This window comes from Hippocampus zosterae, chromosome 6 (assembly GCF_025434085.1).
Source record: "Hippocampus zosterae strain Florida chromosome 6, ASM2543408v3, whole genome shotgun sequence".
Classification (NCBI taxonomy): Eukaryota; Metazoa; Chordata; class Actinopteri; order Syngnathiformes; family Syngnathidae; genus Hippocampus; species Hippocampus zosterae.
The window spans coordinates 17,052,294-17,070,116 of record NC_067456.1 but is presented as its reverse complement, the minus strand read 5'-3'; the positions used below and the strand labels follow the sequence as shown (position 1 = coordinate 17,070,116).

Here is a 17,823-nt window from a genome sequence, read left to right as displayed (position 1 = left end):
AAAGGGAACAGGCATCTGTCTAAAAGTAATGGCTAAAGTTTGATACACACGTGATGGCTTTCACTTCAAACTAGTCTGGAAGTCAGAGGAACACAGTACTCTGCCAAAGCTGAACAAATTAGCCAGACTATTTTGTTGATTGTTTTTGAAGTCAGTCTGGAATCGTTGAGATTGGGGCACAAAGGAGTGTACCGCAACTAGTACAGGAGCTGTTGATTCAGTCTGATGCGAGTAGGAATTTTCATTTGTTTTGTTTTGCTCGCCGGACAGCAACAACCATTCCGACCCAGAATGCATTGAGACAACAGCAGCGTACATGAAAATAAATGTATTCAACTGGAAATTATTTTCAAAAACTTGATCTCATAGTTATGTTCCCAACAACCAAATAAATCATATAGAGCAAACGTCACGACAGTCAGGGCTCCTTTTAAGATGTTAGCATGCACAGCTATGTCACAAACTAAACAACATCGACCACATCGCTGCCGTTGGCGAAGATGAGAGCGTTTTTTAGGGGGGAGGGGGGGGGGTATTTTTGTTTGTTGCATGTGTTTTGTTGTTTGTAAAGTTTGCATTCATGTTATTGCATGATGCATACGCGATTGCAGGATTTCTTTCTTGTTATCATTATTTATTTATGTATGTTTGCTTTTCGTTTGCATCATTCCAGTGTTTGCAACATTTGGCTGGTTGCAGCATTTCTGTCTTGCAGTGTTAGTGTTTTGCAGTTTTGCATGTTTTTATTCCGTTTGCATGTGTGTGGTTGTCTGCTTTTTTTGTTCGGGTCTTTTTTGTTTTTAAAGTATTTCTGCATTTACAACACATTTTCCCGTCGGCCACCGTAAATATGGGAAAAGAAACACACCTAAATGGATTTTCTCCTCCCACATTTGACTTAGTAAGACAAAATGCAAGGAGACATGGCTCTCTTCTGTGAAATGACATACCATTTTGCTATCCGTTATGCGTTTTACATTCAGAACCAGGGTGAGGTACAAAAGGCCGAAAGCTGTCTTGGGCCATTAAACTGCAGATTCTCTTTCTTCTTTCAGAATGTGTTTGTTGGCACTCAGCCGTAAGAACTGACACATTCGATGGGGAGCGGGGGGGTTCCTTCACACCTCTCAGACTTCTTCGGGAGGGTGGGCTGCTCACTGGTGCCTGGGACAGCAAAACCATGCCTGTCAAAACTTGACAGGCCAATCCAGAAGCCCAGTCATGGGAAGGTATGATTGATGATATTATGTACTCAAAAAAGATCTGAATGCCACCACACTTTAATCCCTGTTGCTACATCCAACAAGCCTCACGATCAGATGAACGGAATTGCTCAAACTATTGGCGATGGATGAACATGAAGCCTACACTAGTAAGCATTCCCCCTTTTATCTATTACCTACCATTCAGCAGTACACTGAACTCACTTTTTATTCAAATATTTCTTAACATTTATTTCACATTCAAGAAAATGTTGAACCAATGTCCTGTGAGAAATAGGAGTGCCAGAGTACATTATATTCATTTATGCCCCCATGTTGAACATTGTGCGAGATTTTCTTAAAAAGCTAGTTAAAAAAAAATCTAATTGCCTTGACCGCCTATTCATTCAGCACACATCAAGAAGTTGAACAACAAACTACCTATTTGGCAACATTGTCCCCTAGTGGTGTTTCAAGGAAAATAAACCACGAACCCTCATTTTGAAAAAGTCTCATAAATAAATCTGTTAGCCTTGTGGACCAAATGAAAACATAATGGCGAGGCCAAGCATTGACAGTGAGGCCACAGCAGCAAACTTGATCAAGAGAGTTAAGCAAAGAGGAGGATAACACTGGCTCCCTCCCCCAGTCACATCACAAAGACTGCTTTGTACTTGGACGGCATACAAAGAAGAGCAACTGGCATGATTGATAAGATAGTAAGATAAGAAAACCTTTATTAGTCTCGCAATGGAGAAATTCCCAATTCACAGAAGCAGTTATGAAAGGAAGGAGTAGAACAACAAAATACAGGAGCTGCTGGAAAGGCAGCCACTCCCGTGGTGTCATTTTGAAGCCAAAATAACAAAAAACAACACATAGGACACAGACAGTCGAGCAATCTTCACCACTTTTCTGCATACACTTTGTTGTCTGAAGCAGTTATAGATGAAAGAGGAGAGGATCAAAGTGTCCTTTCACCAGTGGGTCAGAGACGTCATGCTGAAAATGTGCACATGCCTGCTACAAGCTAAGTTTTGAAAGCAAACACAAAGCTGTAGCGTCCATTGCCGAAAAGAGATTAGTTCCCTTCTCCTGTCCCACGTAATCCGCTTCAAACTCCAAGTCGCGACTCCCAGTTACAAATCCGCATCGGCGCTCCGCGCTAACGCGCCTTTCTTCTCATCGTTGGCTCCTCAAGCCTTGTATCCATCCAGCCGCAGACCGTTCAACAGCACCAATCTCTCCGCTGAACCAAGCGGGGCTGTGAAAAATGCTGCCCATTACAGGCGCAAGAACAAGCGCCCCGGGACTGTCCAGCAACGACAGTCAAATGGCGCCGACATTCCTCACAGTCAAAAACAGTGCTGGTATACCCATGCTGCCGAGAAGGCGCAACCACCAAGCACAGAGTCTCCTCCTTGATGAATGCCGTGGCCAAAAAATGCTGAAAAAAGTCAACATCAGGTCCACACGATGCAACAACAAACACAAAGTGACAAAACAAACAAAAACAACAACAAAAAGCAAGGCTCATGAGAGCACTTGCCAACGGCTGCCTACTCGGGCGCCATCTTGACTAAACTTGGAGAAAATGGTGTGATTCAATTTGTGATTCAACCAAAAGTGATTCAATTTTACTACAGTGTGACAGGATTGAATAGTTAGTGGAATATGGGAATAAAATGTCCTTCAAGCGAACTGACAACAGGAGGGAAGACGGTACACGCAAACACATGTCAATGAATGATGATGCAAGTCCTTCAAAAATCAGTGGGTCAAATACGAAATGACAGAAGAAAACCTACCTGAGGATCTGAAGAGACGTGACCTGACCTCAGACCAAAGAAGAGATGTGATGGATTACCGTGGTGACAAATTAGCGTCAATATCACTCTACCACATGATCATCAATCTCTCTGTGGAAAGACAAAAGCTTCTCTCCACGCTAAATCACGTAATCGATAAAACTCTCACTGTGAGGAATTGTGCTGCAACTGATGTGAAATCTATCACAGGTTAATAGTGCACATGGTTCGGACAAGATCAAAGAGAAGAACTCCAAAAAGTGTGTCGGCCACTGACGATTAGCGCGACAATCACTGAGCAGTAAAGCTTTTAAATTTAGCTGTACAGTTTTCTCTAGAATATTTGGGGAGGTCTTCCTATTCTTGTGCGGTTACCATGGTTACAAATGTTCTAACAGCAAAGGGTAAAAGGTACAGAATATTTGTTCACATACGTTGTCACGGGCAAGGCTGTGCAATGGCGTGTGTGGTCGCTCGCTACAATACTTCTTTCTCACTGTGTGGGCTCGGCCACAGAGAGGAAGCCAAAATGTTGGATAGCTGTGGTAATTTTTTGGACAACCTGCCGGACAAGAGGAATGCCAATGTGGTGTCGGTTGTTTTGTTTTGTTTTCGTTCATGAACTCTTAGCAAACAACACCACTAACAGAAAGATAACGTTTTAGACATTTGTGATCAGGGAAGAGCAATGACACTAAAAATGGGAAATAACTACTGAGTACGTTGATAATGCATGACATGTCTCTCCGCAGTATTTCATCTGTGATGCCATTAGCGAATTGGGTCAGGGATGTATTCTTATGATGATTGTGATCATAATTCATGATGGAATTGTGTAATGGTGCTGAACAAATGTACTTCAAAAATAAGGCCATATATGTCGTTGCACTTTCTCCGAAGATGACACAGATTTACAGACAACATTGGCAAAAGTTAAACCAACACAGTCCATGGCAACTTTTGTCTTCTATTTTTGTAATGTAAAAATATGTACGAAACAGACACACCTGCACAACCAAAGGTGATCAAACGCATGGTGCATCGTAAAAGATTCGACGTTGTACTTTCACTGATATGTCTCTTGTGGATTTATCCTCACGATTTGGTTACTTTTGTGTATTAAGCTGGTATAAAGATAGTTGAATCGGTGGCTCTCCAAATTTGCCTGACTGACTTTCCTTTGATTCATTTTCTGCCCACGGAATAAAAATAAAAAATTAAAAAAAAATCAATATCATCTTAGTAAATCGGTTTTTGGGTGTACTCACACTATGTCAGTGTAGATTATTGTATTATAAAAAATGTACAATTAATATTTTATGTCAAACAGTGGCCGCAAATAGAACTCCTCAACATAAAACGTGAATAAACTTGCATCAATTCCAAACGACTCTTACCTTAGGCCATTTAGGGTTGAGCTCGCACGCTTTTTCTGCATCGTCCAGAGCCGCCTGGGGGTGGCCGAGTTTGAGGAGCGCGGCGGAACGGTTACTGTACAGGACACAATTCTGTTGGTCGGCTTGCAAGGCTTCGCCATACAACTCGACGGCCGCCTGAAAGTCCCCCCGCTGACACGCCTCGTTGCTGCGTTGAACTTTCTCCATGAACTCTGCTTTGTTTAGACCGCACCTGGGTCCGTTGTCTACCGAGGCGCGGCGCGCAGGTCGGCCCGCTGTCCGAGAGCCGGAGATTGAAACCTTCACAGATAGAATGAGAAGATAAAAGTCAGGCTGAGGTCAAAAGCCGTCTGCTCGCACTCATTGAGGGAGCCGTGTATGCGTATGTGGTGGCACGGTGATTAGCACATCCGCCCTCACAGTTCTAAACTTGGAGGTGCGACCTTCCTTTGCATGTTCTCATTGGTACGGCTATATCCCACATTCCAAAAACCTGTTTGCTTCATTGCAGACCCAAAAAGGTCCTTTGGAGTTTATGTGAGTGTGAATGGTTGTTAGTTTATATGTTTAGCCTAAATATCAAAGAGAACATAAAAATAAAATAAAAATGCATGCCATGCAAGACTTCGGGTCTTAGGAGGTGAAATGCAACCATCATGAGGATTAGTAGCATAGAAAATGGACGGATAGAAGGATGCAAGTGAATAGAAGTGGGCAGCATGGATGACTGTCTGGGTGAAGTCCCGCAACCCGATGGTGGTGGATTCAATCCTGACCTCTTGTGATCATGTCAAAACACCCCTGAGAAATATACTGAGCCTCCATATGCTGCTGATGTTGCGTCATGAGTTGGTGAATGAGGAGAAAGGGTTTTAACGTACTTTGAAGTTAGAGAACTGATACACTATACAATAGAAAACTCAAAATCAAAATTTAAGAAGGTAGAATATAAGATGTGGAATATGACTATCAGATGTCATTATCTCACACAATGAACAAGTGCAGCAACATAACACGAACATCATGCACTGAGGTTGAGCTGTCTGTCAACAAAAATAATGGATTTAGAAATGGCTTGGATTCGGGTTTTTGTCTGTAGGGTAGCAGGTTACGTCCTGCTTGAAAGAGGATGGCATTGTCGTTAGGTGGGACCGCAACATGGCAAAGGGGAACCATTACATCATTCATTCATTCATTTTCCCAACTGCTTTTTATCCTCACTAGGGTCACGGGGAGTGCTGGAGCCTATCCCAGCTGTCTTCGAGCAGTAGGCGGGCGACACCCTGAACCGGTTGACAGCAATCACAGGGCACCACTCCATCATGCCCCCTTCCATCCATCCATTTCCTCTTATGCTGATCCTGCCCACGGGTCAAAGGTAAGTTTGAAGCCAACCGCAGCCGATCCGTCTCCAGTCAATCACAGGGTGCATACAGACAAACAACTATTCACACTCACATTCACGTCTTACGAGACATCTTTGACAAGCATATTTAGTTAAATGAATAACAATCCGACGTGAAAAATGTGCATCTTTGGAAAAGCAGCAATTCTTCAGAAAGCTTTTGTCTTGGCTCCCATTAGATTGTGAATGCAAATGCAAACATCGATTTTTCGGGATGCTCTTTCAGGGCACAGTCAATGTCAGTGTGCAAAAAAAACAATAAAACTATATAGGCATGAGCCAAATAGCTTGGCCTGATGCGACTGCATGAAGGTTAAACGACTACAACATTAACTTGCTTCAAACCAATAGAAGAAAGTGACAAAACAGGTCAATGATATACAGCCCGAGACGTCTGTTGGCAATCCACTACTGTGCAACACAAACCCAACCAAATAATCCACATATCTTATCACGTGGGGATTTGTTTTTCTTGCTCTCCAATTACAAACAAAATCAATACTTTTGTATCGTAAATCAGATTTCTCCTCAATAACTAAATTATCATACATTTAAAAGAATTCAACTGATGTAACAGGAGAGTCAATTTTGGAGGAACTGTACAGTACTGAGATAACATTTTATGGGAGTCGGGCGCAACAAAAAAAGTACAAGATCCGGCTTCCCTTCTTATCTTGTTGCCATAGTAACCCAGCTGGTTGACTAATGAGTATAAAAGTGAGCCATTTATCAATTTAGCGTGGATGGCTCACAATATATGACTGACTTGAAAGTCATCTCTAGTTGCTTGTTACTGGGCCGGGCCTCCCTTCCGCCTCCTTCTTACCACCCCTTCTTCTCAAACTGAATTCTGGGATACGGGCAGGCTTGGTAATTACTTCCAGAGGCCGACAGAATAGAACACAGGCAGGCAACACAGGCTTTGGGTGGTGAGGCAATATAAAGGAATAATGAAGTGTCACTTTTCCTGTAATTTTTGGCCATTGTTTTTCATTCATGCGGTCCAAAAAAATACTCTCCCTCAAAGATGTTTTTTGCTTATCATTTGATGTACTTTACGATAAAACCACCACAATGAAATCTCCAACTGAAGTTAAAAAGAAAAACAGCACAAATATTAGGTTGCCTTGCATTTCATTTTTGCAGCAGAAGTAACACATTCTCCTTTTAGTAATATAACCATTATCATTCAATTTCAAACTGTCATTTTGACATTTAAAGGCTTGCTCCCAGTAGGAAGAATTGAATTAAAAGAATAGACACCCACATTTAAGAATCCTGCATGCTGATATTACTGATTAGGAGAAGGAATTCATCAAATTGATGACGAAGATGTGCTATTTTGGTCTGTTGGCTCACAGATTCTTCAATATTAAGAATGCTAAATCGGATCAGATCAGATCAGATCATTCGGTGTTGACTCTCCACAAGCGCACATTCTGTTGGATTACAATCACAAATGTGCAACGGTTTAAATCTGACAAACTCAAGACCGCTACAGCACCTTTGTAGTTAGATCAAATGTGTACTCTTCCTCATGCCATCTGAAATCACAGCGAGACCGCACGCACGTACCGTGCACATTACTGCACGCTCGACTGGAAAATCAATAAATAGCTTTTGACGGAGGTTCGTGCAAAAATGGTCATTTCCGGTGCAGGGCGCGAGATTAAAAAAAACGTTTTGTGCGGCCAATGACAGGAACACAATAGAGACGATTGCCTCTTTGTTTTGGGTCCATTCATGTGTTCCCATCTATTTTACCTTTTCTTTCAAAGTCGCTTGTTTCTCCATCCTGGCTCCGGTTCTTTGCTCTCATCCCATCACACTGCTCCTCGGCTTTTATTTCAAAAATCGACTTTTCGTGCAATAAGAAAGAGTTCTGAAAACCACCCCGTCCACTTCGCAGTCGAGAGTCGTTCAATTGGAGGGAAAGTCCACCAAAGTAGATGTGTGAGTGGCTTTCAGCAGAAAGTTTTCTCAGGGAAAGTGCGCCATGTTGTCAAATGTTTTCCTTTTTTTTCCTTTTCCTGCTGTTGCCATAGAGGACGACTTTCTGAATGCTGTGAGGTGGCAACCTCAGTCACGACATTAAGAGCACACTGCCACCGCTTTATTGGGTGTTTTGAAAAGATTTGGACGCCGAGCCCAAAGCGGCTGTGTTTTTTTGTTTGGTTTTCTTAATTTTCAACACAAACCGAGTCGCGACTACGTCCTGCAGAGTGAGGGGGTAATGGCTCTCCTTGCCCACCTGAGGACTTTTTTTAAGTTAGTGCGTGTGTTTTACGTGCAGGTTATTGAAAAAAAGATGCTTAATAAAATCAAGAGGATGACGAGCCGTGGCGTGGGTTTTCCAGCCCTAACGTTCTAATTTTGGCTGTCCTCCTTTTGGCACATAACAACATACAGATTTCAGAATTACTGTACAGTCAGATTGATCGATACATATATAAACAGAATAACAATTTTGGGCGGCCCGGTAGTCCAGTGGTTAGCACGTTGGCTTCACAGTGCAGAGGTACCGGGTTCGATTCCAGCTCCGGCCTCCCTGTGTGGAGTTTGCATGTTCTCCCCGGGCCTGCGTGGGTTTTCTCCGGGTGCTCCGGTTTCCTCCCACATTCCAGAAACATGCGTGGCAGGCTGATTGAACACTCTAAATTGTCCCTAGGTGTGAGTGTGAGTGCGAATGGTTGTTCGTTTCTGTGTGCCCTGCGATTGGCTGGCAACCGATTCAGGGTGTCCCCCGCCTACTGCCCGAAGACAGCTGGGATAGGCTCCAGCACCCCCCGCGACCCTAGTGAGGATCAAGCGGCTCGGAAGATGAATGAATGAATAAAAATTTTAATGCAACACGTTTGTTTTAAGACTCGACAATTTTTCATCTAAGTTGAACTCTTTAGCCTTTCTCTCTATTAGTTACGAAGTTCAGTGGGGTGAATCTCAGCGAAAACTTTACTGTGCGGAATTTGTTTGTTCTCCTCATGCTTCTATAAATTTCCTTCAGATACTCCTGCTTTATGTCATATATGGATGCAGGTTGGCTAATTGGAGATTGTAAATTGGCCCTAAGCGTGAATGTGAATGGTTGTTTGGCCTGTGTTCCCTACAACTGATGTACACTAATCGGTTTGATCCTAATGAGGACAAGCGGTGTAGAGAAGGGATGGATTTTGAAGTTTTACTGCCACACAGAGTTCAACGTATCTGATAGTCAATGATCAAATGAGTAAGCCCAATTTTAACTGTTCGTTTGTATATTGAAATACTACCACGGCAGACCGTCGTGGTGTGTCCTATTAAAAAAGAAGGGCAAAAGAAGGCCATGTTTGTGGGCTGCATTTGAATGTGCCCAATTGGGGCGGCCTTTAAAAGAAGCCCCTGAAGGATATAGCACTTAAATACGGACACAGCTAAAATAAGAGTGTTTCATGTCACAATATAGTGAAACTCTCTTCTGCATGAAAAATGTTACCTCATTATATGAAGTTAACATCAAGTAGTCACTGAATTAAGATGCATTAAATTGAAGATTCAACACATCCGCTTGTTTTGGGAATAGAATGTGATGCCCACAAAGTTAATGAGAGATTTTATATTCCTGTTAGCTTAATAAAATATTGCCATTGCGACTTTCAAGAAAATGCTGTCACACTATCAACAAAGAGTGTCACGTGTCCGCAATGGGTTTTTAAACAAGTTTGGTCCAAAAAATAAACTCCTCCTGCATGCTATGGCAGCCTGTGAACAAAAGGAGGCGCTGCAAAACAAACCATTGGAGTCTCATGAGGACGAAAAGTTGGGGTGGGCGTGCTTTTCTTTACAGATGGGGATGATTCCTCATACCACATGTTAAAAAGTACACCCTGGAGCTGAAATAAATTATGGGATTGTTTTCAAATGCTGCCAAGTTCTCATTATCTGGGTCAACTGTCTAAAAATGTGGAAAAAAGGATTATTTTGATTACGTACACGAGTTCGTTTTTTATGTTTTAGGGTCGGTAGTGTGGTATTTCGTTCTAATATAGGCCTAACACTAAGTAGTAGTCCTATGGGGAGAAAGCCTTGTTGGCAACATCACGGAGTTGATGTTGATGTGATCAAACCTGATCACCAGGTTTGCACACAGTTTAGGAAGGATTTTGGCCCACTCATCTGAATTTCGGCCAAGAACCTTGAGCTCTCACCACAGCTTCTCTGTTGGGTTGAGGTATGAAGACTGACGAGACAACTCCATTAGCTCAATAGGCTTGTTCTTCTGCCACTCTTTAATGACCCTCTCAGTACAGTATGTTTTGGGTCATTTTCATGATGGAATGCTGATCCATGACCCATTTTTGCTGATCTTTTTTTCTGTTCACTGTGATGAAGTCACCCTGGTCAACTTTGGTTTGACCACAGCACTTTCTTGCACGCATTGTCAAAGTCATCCATCCATCCATTTTCTAATCCGCTTGCCCTCACGAATGTCGCTGGCATGCTGGAGCTAATCCCAGCTGTCTTCGGGCAGTAGGCTGGGTACACCCTGAACTGGTTGGCAGCCAATTGCAGGGCACACATACAAAAACAACCATTCGCGGTCACACTCCCACCGGGGGAATTTAGAGTGTCCCATTAACCTGGCTTTGGAATGTGGCAGGAAACCGTAGTACCCGGAAAACCCCCACGCAGGCACGTGGAGAACATGCAAACTTCACACAGGAAGGCCAGGGCCTGGAATCGAACACTGCACCTCCACACTGAGGCGGACGCGTTAACCAGTCGAGCACTGGGCTACCTTCTCCAAGTTATTATGATGTTAATTGGCAAACTCTCTACACCTGCCTTCTTGAGCATGGGGGACCTTGCAGGTACTGCAAGATTTCAGTCTAATCCAGCAAATTATTGCCAACTATTTTCTTGCTTGTAGATCATTAACAAGTGCCAGTCATATACTCTGAGGCTGTTCCTGTACCTTTCTCATGATCATCCTTATGCCAGACTGAGGGAAAATGATGGTCATTGGGGTGTTCCACATTTGAATAATGACAACAGATATCAACCTTCTCACCAAGTCCTTTCTTGGTGGTTTCCCAGCCCAGTTCAGTTTTGTACAGGTCGGCAACAATTTGACAAGACTTTAGTCACTTGAGTGTGTGAGCCATGTTTTTTTTAATTGATATTTCTTGTGTGGAGTTGTACAGGTGAGGAAAAGCACCCTTCGCAAAGCATTTGTGGTTTTTAAGCACATTCCTCGGATCAAAATTTTCCAACATGTTGATAAAGCACTGCTATTCCACTGTAATAATGTGCACCATATCTTTGCTAATGTTAAATGCGAATCACTGCATGGTTGCCTTCCACGAGGCTGCTCTCTTAGAATACTAAACATCATTGGAAAATTATAATTTCCAGTGTTGTTTGCTTGGGAATTAAACTCTCCATTGAGTCACTTAAAAAAAAGGCGCTTGAGCAGTCGAAAAAGACGCTAAATATTTAGCCAAAAGCTAAATTGGCAACTCCTCTCTGTTCACAGCCTTGTTCTTATTCGAAGCAGTGCAGATTGTCTTGAATTTAATTCAATTGAGTTCCTTTCTATGTCACGTTTGCGAGGTGGTGGTGGACCCCAAAAAGTAGGCAGGAGGGAGGAGCAGGGTGAACTTGACGAATTATATTTAATAAAACAGAGAAAACTGGATCCAAAACAAACATAGTGCTAACAACCAAAACTAATTCAAAGTAGCAAAACAAAACCATGACTGTGGCAAAAAACTAACAGGAACAGAACCATGACAGAAACAAACATGACAGGTGCAAGCAAACAAACAAAAAGCAACGAACAATCATGGCAGTAGCCAAGAGCAACAATGACCCAACCCTAAGTGTTTCGGCAGGAGTCCTTTGATACAACTAATAATTACATAATGACCAACAGGTGTGCAGCTGCAGGGGGAACCCTACAGCACCACCTGTTGGTGCCAAACCAAATCATGACAGTACCCCTCCCTCAAGGGACAGATACCAGATGTCCCAAAGTTTTCCAAAGGCTTGCATCGCCGGGGAACAGGAACTAAAAGCGACGGCAACCCTTGCATCGCCGGAGAACAGAAACAAAAGCGACGGTGACCTTCGCCTCGCCGAGGAACAGGAACAAGAAGCGACGGCAACCCTTGCCTCGCCGGAGATCAGGAACAAGTAGTGACAGCAACCCTTTGCCTGGGCTTCGCCTGACGTGGACAGAGTTCGACGTAGCGGGGGACATGGGACAGCCGGATGTGAACAGGGGCTCGGCCTGACTTGGGCGTGGACGTGGAATGGCTCGTCATGGACATGAATGTGAATCCGCTCGAACAGACACGTGACGAGCCTCGGCTCAACGTGGACGCGGACGGAGCTCGGCCCACCGTAAACGTGGCTTGACAAGACAAAAACAGGACAGCCATATCACCAGCGCTGCCTGAAAGGGAAAAGGGTGTCGGCCGCTGACGTGCTCCGCCAGGCACATGGTGGAATAGGGACCAGTCCTTCATACCTGCGGGGTCCAGGTGGTTGGGTCATTCTATCACGTTTGCGAGGTGGTGGTGGACCGCAAAAAGCAGACAGGAGAGAGGACCAGGGTGAACTTGACGAATTATATTTAATAAAACTGAGAAAACTGAATCCAAAACCAACAAAGTGCTCACAACCAAAACTAATCCAAAGTAGGAAAACAAAATCATGACTGTGTCAAAAAACTAACAGGAACAGAACCATGACAGAAAATAACATGACAGGTGCAAGCAAACAAACATGGCAGTAGCCAAGAGCAACAATGACCCGACTCTGAGTGTTCAGGCAGGAGTCCATTTATACAACTAATAATTACATAATGACCAACAGGTATGCAACTGCAGGGGAAGCCCTACAGTGCCACCTGTTGGTCCCAAACCAAATCATGACACTATACAGTCTGACAACAAATTTGAGTTGGCCTGTGGAGGATTACATTGGCACCAACCATTCTGTGTTGGGCAAAATTATTGTTTGGTCATAGGAGACTGTAGAATACTGTACTTATAATCTTTATAAAGTTATTCATTTTTTATTGCTATTGTGTCTATTACAATAAGGCACAAACTTGGAGTCTTTTAATTTCATTGTTTTCGAGCAAATGTCAAAATTTAGCAGAGTATCAAATAATTATTTGTACAGTACAGCTAAACGGCTGAATAAAGACGAGTGGGCTGGATGCATGGAACACATTGTATACGTTAACCCTGCTGTTCTTTTAATAGACGCGATGGCAGTGAGCGTCACAAGCCCACCGGATCGGTCAGGTTTGGCGTTGCTCCCCTTCACTCCTGCGCTCCTTTTGGTAGTGGAGAATAGAGCTAAAATAGAGTAGACTCTTTTGGTAATGACGGTGCACGATGACTGCGCGCAACTCCTTTAGAGGGGGGGGGACCTCACGGCGAGGACAGCGTGCAAAACTGTCATCGGAGAGTTTCAAGGACGTTGAACAGGCCAACGTTTATGTAACGATAATTCCGTTTCATTTGGCATGCTATATAACCAAATACAATACATTGGTCTTAATTTCCCTTTGCTTTGCCCCAAATCGCATACTTTGATGTTAGCAGACACACGCTGTCCATGATTCTGGAAATTTGAGTTACTGGGATTTATTTGTATTTATTATTATTATTATTATTATATGAATTGATGTAGACACACAGGGCAATGAGACAAAGAATGTGACAAGGACAGAATGAGTAATATAAAAGGAAAAATGCCCATGAGTCGTAGGAAAAAGAAAACAAGAAAATGCATTTACTTCCATTTAAATTTGTAAAAAAAAGTACATCTTCTTTTTATCTACCTATGTTTCATATTTCACAAAGACAAAACAACCAGAAATGCAAGATTGTTTCATTTAGTGGGTTACATTTTTGAGAAATAGACTGCAAGCAAAGAAATCTGTGTTCAGAAGGTGAGTCCGAAACAAATTTTGGAATAAGAGTTAATATCCATTGTTGGTGAACGTGGATTTGAAAGAATTTCCACAAGGTACTCATTCATCATTTGTGTGTTTGTTTGGAGAGCTGGAGGAAATTAAAGGAAGTTCATTCTCAATTTTACTGGCTGTCCAAGAGAGGACGTGGCTTGTAAAGGAATGCGAAGCTGATTGGTCCACAAGTGGCCCTCCTTTGGCGAGCCTACCACACAGGCAGGTATATATGGGCTTTGGCTGAACCAGGAGATGATCATTCTTGAACGTCTCATCCAGTCAACAATCTGCTTGGGGTAAGTTGAAGAACGCTTGCATTTTTTCCCAGGGTCCATGCATCTTCATGCACTGCTGCAAACATTGAAATGTGTAATATAAGCCAGAGTGATGTGCTCCCCACAGACATGAAGAACCAACAGCAACTTCACGTGGTCACCCCGGTCAGAGAGAGCCTCGCCCTGACAAAAGTGGCACGAACCCCAGTTTGCCTCAAACTGGACTCGTCCCAGCCTACAGGCTCCTTTAAGATCAGGGGCATCGGACACCTGTGCAAAACTGTAAGCCATAGTCATGCTTTGTTTTTTTTCTTCTTAGTGTCAGAAATGGACTAACTCAAGTTAAGATAAAAAGACTTTATGATTGTTTCATTTTGCTTTTAATCTGCAGTGGGCTGAGCGAGGGTGTGAGAGGTTTGTCTGCTGTTCAGGTGAGTGCTGCCCCAAGATGAGTTTTCATTTTCCGTTGGAACTCTGTTTAAATATTTCACGTCCAACTTATTCCAACAGGAGGAAATGCAGGGATGGCTGCGGCCTATTCAGCCCGCAAACTGGGAGTACCTCAACCATCGTGGTGCCCAGTGTTACGCCAGAGCCCACAGTGGACCGTCTGCGGGACGAGAGGGCTACTGTGGTCATCCACGGCAAGGTAGGCTAATCATTTATTGAATTGCACTTGACCTGACGTGAAACGAGAACCCCAAACAAGAATCACAGGTGGTTCTTTTTCAGGCTCTGAATGAAAGCATTGAGTACGGACAGCAGCTTGTGGCAAACAACCTGGGCTGGATATTCATCTCTCCCTTTGATGACCCCCTCATCTGGTGAGTCTATGTGAGAAATAATTTTAATAATCTATAACATATCGTGCATTCTCCACCTTCTCTCCAAAAGGAAAAAGTTCTAAGACGCACGGGGAAGCATTACATCATGCACATATGCTTAGACCGACTGCCACAAAAAGGAAAAGAAAATCTACATATTTCAGAAATCTTTCTTGATCAACCCCAGTTTCGGTATGCCCACACCATTATGAACAGGAAGAGGACATTTCAAACTGAATTCATCATTTTCGTCAGCTCACTGCGCTTTGACAAAAAGTCGGAAATGAATTAAGTATCAATTTGGACTTCTAGAACTTTATTGACCAGTTAGATACTACTATACAACTGGAGTTTCTGAGTTCAATGAATCAGACAATGATGACACCGCACTTTTTTAAAAGTCATTTTTGTTCCTGCTGTTATTGATTGAACTAAAAATGTTTTGTGCTGTCTAAGGAGTACTACTGTATGGGAAAATATATTTCACAGGGGGCACACCACTGAAAAAGGTTCAGAATCACTGATTTAGGGCACATTCACTTATTGCAATTTCACTTATTCCCCCTCCCCACCAAATATTATTTATTTGTTACAAATAATGCATCTTTGTTCATCTACGCCAGTGACATAGAGTGACAGCCAGGCAGAGCAGTCAAAAGCTCTTCCACAAGATGAAAGAAGGTACAATAAACTTGTGGATCCATTTCTGCAGCAGAATAATAGCTGTGTTCAGATAAACAGGAACAGATTTCACACAAAATATAACTAATCCGTTTCTAAGGTTCAGTAAACATTCTGTTATGACTGCTTCACACAGGTCAAGAATCAAAGACAACTAGAAAACTTACGAATGTTCTCGCCAATGCATGCCGAGCTAATGTTCTTGTAGTAGAATTGACGTCAATGTTGTGCTGCGTTTCTAGGGAGGGCCACACATCTCTGTTGCGGGAACTGGAGCAAAACATGAAAGAGAAGCCAGGCGCCATCGTGCTGTCGGTGGGGGGTGGCGGGCTGCTCAATGGGGTAGTGGAGGGCCTGCGGCGTGCCGGCTGGGCGGACGTGCCCATTGTTGCCATGGAGACCGTTGGGGCTCATAGCCTTAATGCAGCCATGAAGGCAGGGGAGCTTGTCACTTTACCTGCTATCACCAGGTACACCAGCTACGATTGGTCTCAACTCAATACATTGCATGTGGGTGTTTGCGGCTAAAGGCAGTTTTGTTTTTCCAGTGTTGTCACCACACTAGGCCTGACAAGGGTCTCTGCACAGACTTAAACTGGTGCAGGAGCACACGCTCTTATCAGAAATAGTCACAGACCAGTAGGCCATAAAGGCCGTGGAACGCTTCTTAGGTGGGTACCAACTATACCCGATTGGTTCAAAATCCAAAACAGATGTGACATTGACCTCTTCTGTGGGTTCCTCCATGTGCAGATGATGAGAAGATTCTGGTGGAGCCTGCGTGTGGTGCTGCTCTCGCAGCGGTGTACAGTGATGTCATCAAAAGGCTGCAGGATAAGGGCAAACTGGAGAGGCAGCTGGGCCCTGTGGTCCTTGTTGTGTGTGGAGGCAACAACATCAGCATGGAGCAGCTACAGAGGTTGAAAAAACAAGTTGGTCTTCTCTAGCATCGCCTCGCTTCTTTTTAGTGTCTTCCCCCACCCCCCTTCCTGCCTATCCATCATCTCCTCGCAAAAACGGTTCCATTTTCCATATGCTCCAGAGACCAAATCATTCCAGACTGTGAAATACTTAGTGAGCACAGGGACTGACATACCTGTAGAGCTGCGTTGCAGAAAGAGTGTTGTCTATGAATATAATTGGAACCACTGTAGAAAAACAAAACCAATAGATCTGTGCTTATTTTTGGACTCTAATGAATGAATAAATTATATTTCTGAATATTACATCCTTCATTTCTTGATGATGACTTGAGGAATTGAAAAATAACAACTACCACTCTCTCTTTCTCTCTCTCACTCACACACACACACACACACACACACACACACACACGCACACACACACATTTATTATTACATAAATAGTACAATTGGATTGGTTTTCATCTCTCCAATGTTATATTTGCCCACCAGATAACATACATTTTCCTTATCTGAAGCGTCCTTTACTCTTTCTTGCAAGTGTGCCTTGCAACTGTAATGATGTGTCACGTTTGCGAGGTGGTGGTGGACCACAAAAAGCCAGCAGGAGGGAGGAGCAGGGTGAACTTGATGAATTATATTTAATAAAATGGAGAAAACTGGATCCAAAACAAACAAAGTGCTAACAACCAAAACTAATCCAAAGTAGCAAAACAAAACCATGACTGTGGCAAAAAACTAACAGGAACAGAACCATGACAGAAACAAACATGACAGTTGCAAGTAGTGATGGGTCCAGCGACACCGATGCATTGACACATGCGCCGGGCTCACAGAGCAAACCACGTGTCGATGCATGTGCTGCTTCCCTTACGTCACGTGATTGACACGTGAACTGCATTGACACAGTCCAGGCTTCTAATTGACACACCGGCTGCGTTGACACAGTCCAGGCTGCTAATTGACACATCGACTGTGTTGACACAGTCCAGGCTGCTAATTGACACGTGAACTGCACCGGTGCAGTTTAGACCGCATCGGCTGCTTGGCACAGTACAGGCTGCGCCACTTAGTCCAGGGGGCGTCGACTCAGTGCAGAGGGCGTTGACGCAGCAAAAGCCCGCCGCACAGTGTTTATAAGGAAGTGGGTTTGGCGACACAATGCCACTTGCCGAAACAAGCCAGACCTCACTCACGCTCGCTTGTCGAAGTTCGTGTCAGTGCAGACTTCGTGTTCGTGCCTTGCCTTCCTTGCCGATTATGGAGCAGAGACGCAAATCATCCGCCGTGTGGGACCATTTTGATGACCCGGAGAATAAGGTATTATTTATTTATTTATTCAAAT

At 43.5% G+C, this 17,823-nt stretch overlaps 2 protein-coding genes across 3 annotated transcripts in view; one reads left to right on the top strand and one right to left on the bottom strand.

Moving 5' to 3' along the window:
• Nucleotides 1-7,814, bottom strand: part of LOC127602544 (tetratricopeptide repeat protein 28-like) — a 201,958-nt gene extending 194,144 nt beyond the window's left edge. For both annotated transcript variants that reach the window (XM_052068736.1, XM_052068737.1), the window contains exons 1-2: nucleotides 7,577-7,814; nucleotides 4,408-4,707 (exon numbers count right to left, since the gene is read on the bottom strand). In XM_052068736.1, coding sequence (XP_051924696.1) covers nucleotides 4,408-4,707; nucleotides 7,577-7,606 — 330 coding nt within the window. In that variant the 5' untranslated portion in view covers nucleotides 7,607-7,814. The remainder of the gene's footprint in view (nucleotides 1-4,407; nucleotides 4,708-7,576) is intronic.
• Nucleotides 7,815-14,179: 6,365 nt separating this feature from the next.
• On the top strand, nucleotides 14,180-16,781 carry LOC127602554 (L-serine dehydratase/L-threonine deaminase-like). The gene is given in 9 exon segments (XM_052068759.1): nucleotides 14,180-14,332; nucleotides 14,442-14,481; nucleotides 14,561-14,611; nucleotides 14,614-14,699; nucleotides 14,783-14,874; nucleotides 15,798-16,025; nucleotides 16,104-16,142; nucleotides 16,144-16,226; nucleotides 16,309-16,781. Coding segments are annotated over 9 exon segments (966 nt in total). The 3' UTR covers nucleotides 16,503-16,781.
• The last annotated feature ends 1,042 nt before the right edge of the window (nucleotides 16,782-17,823 follow it).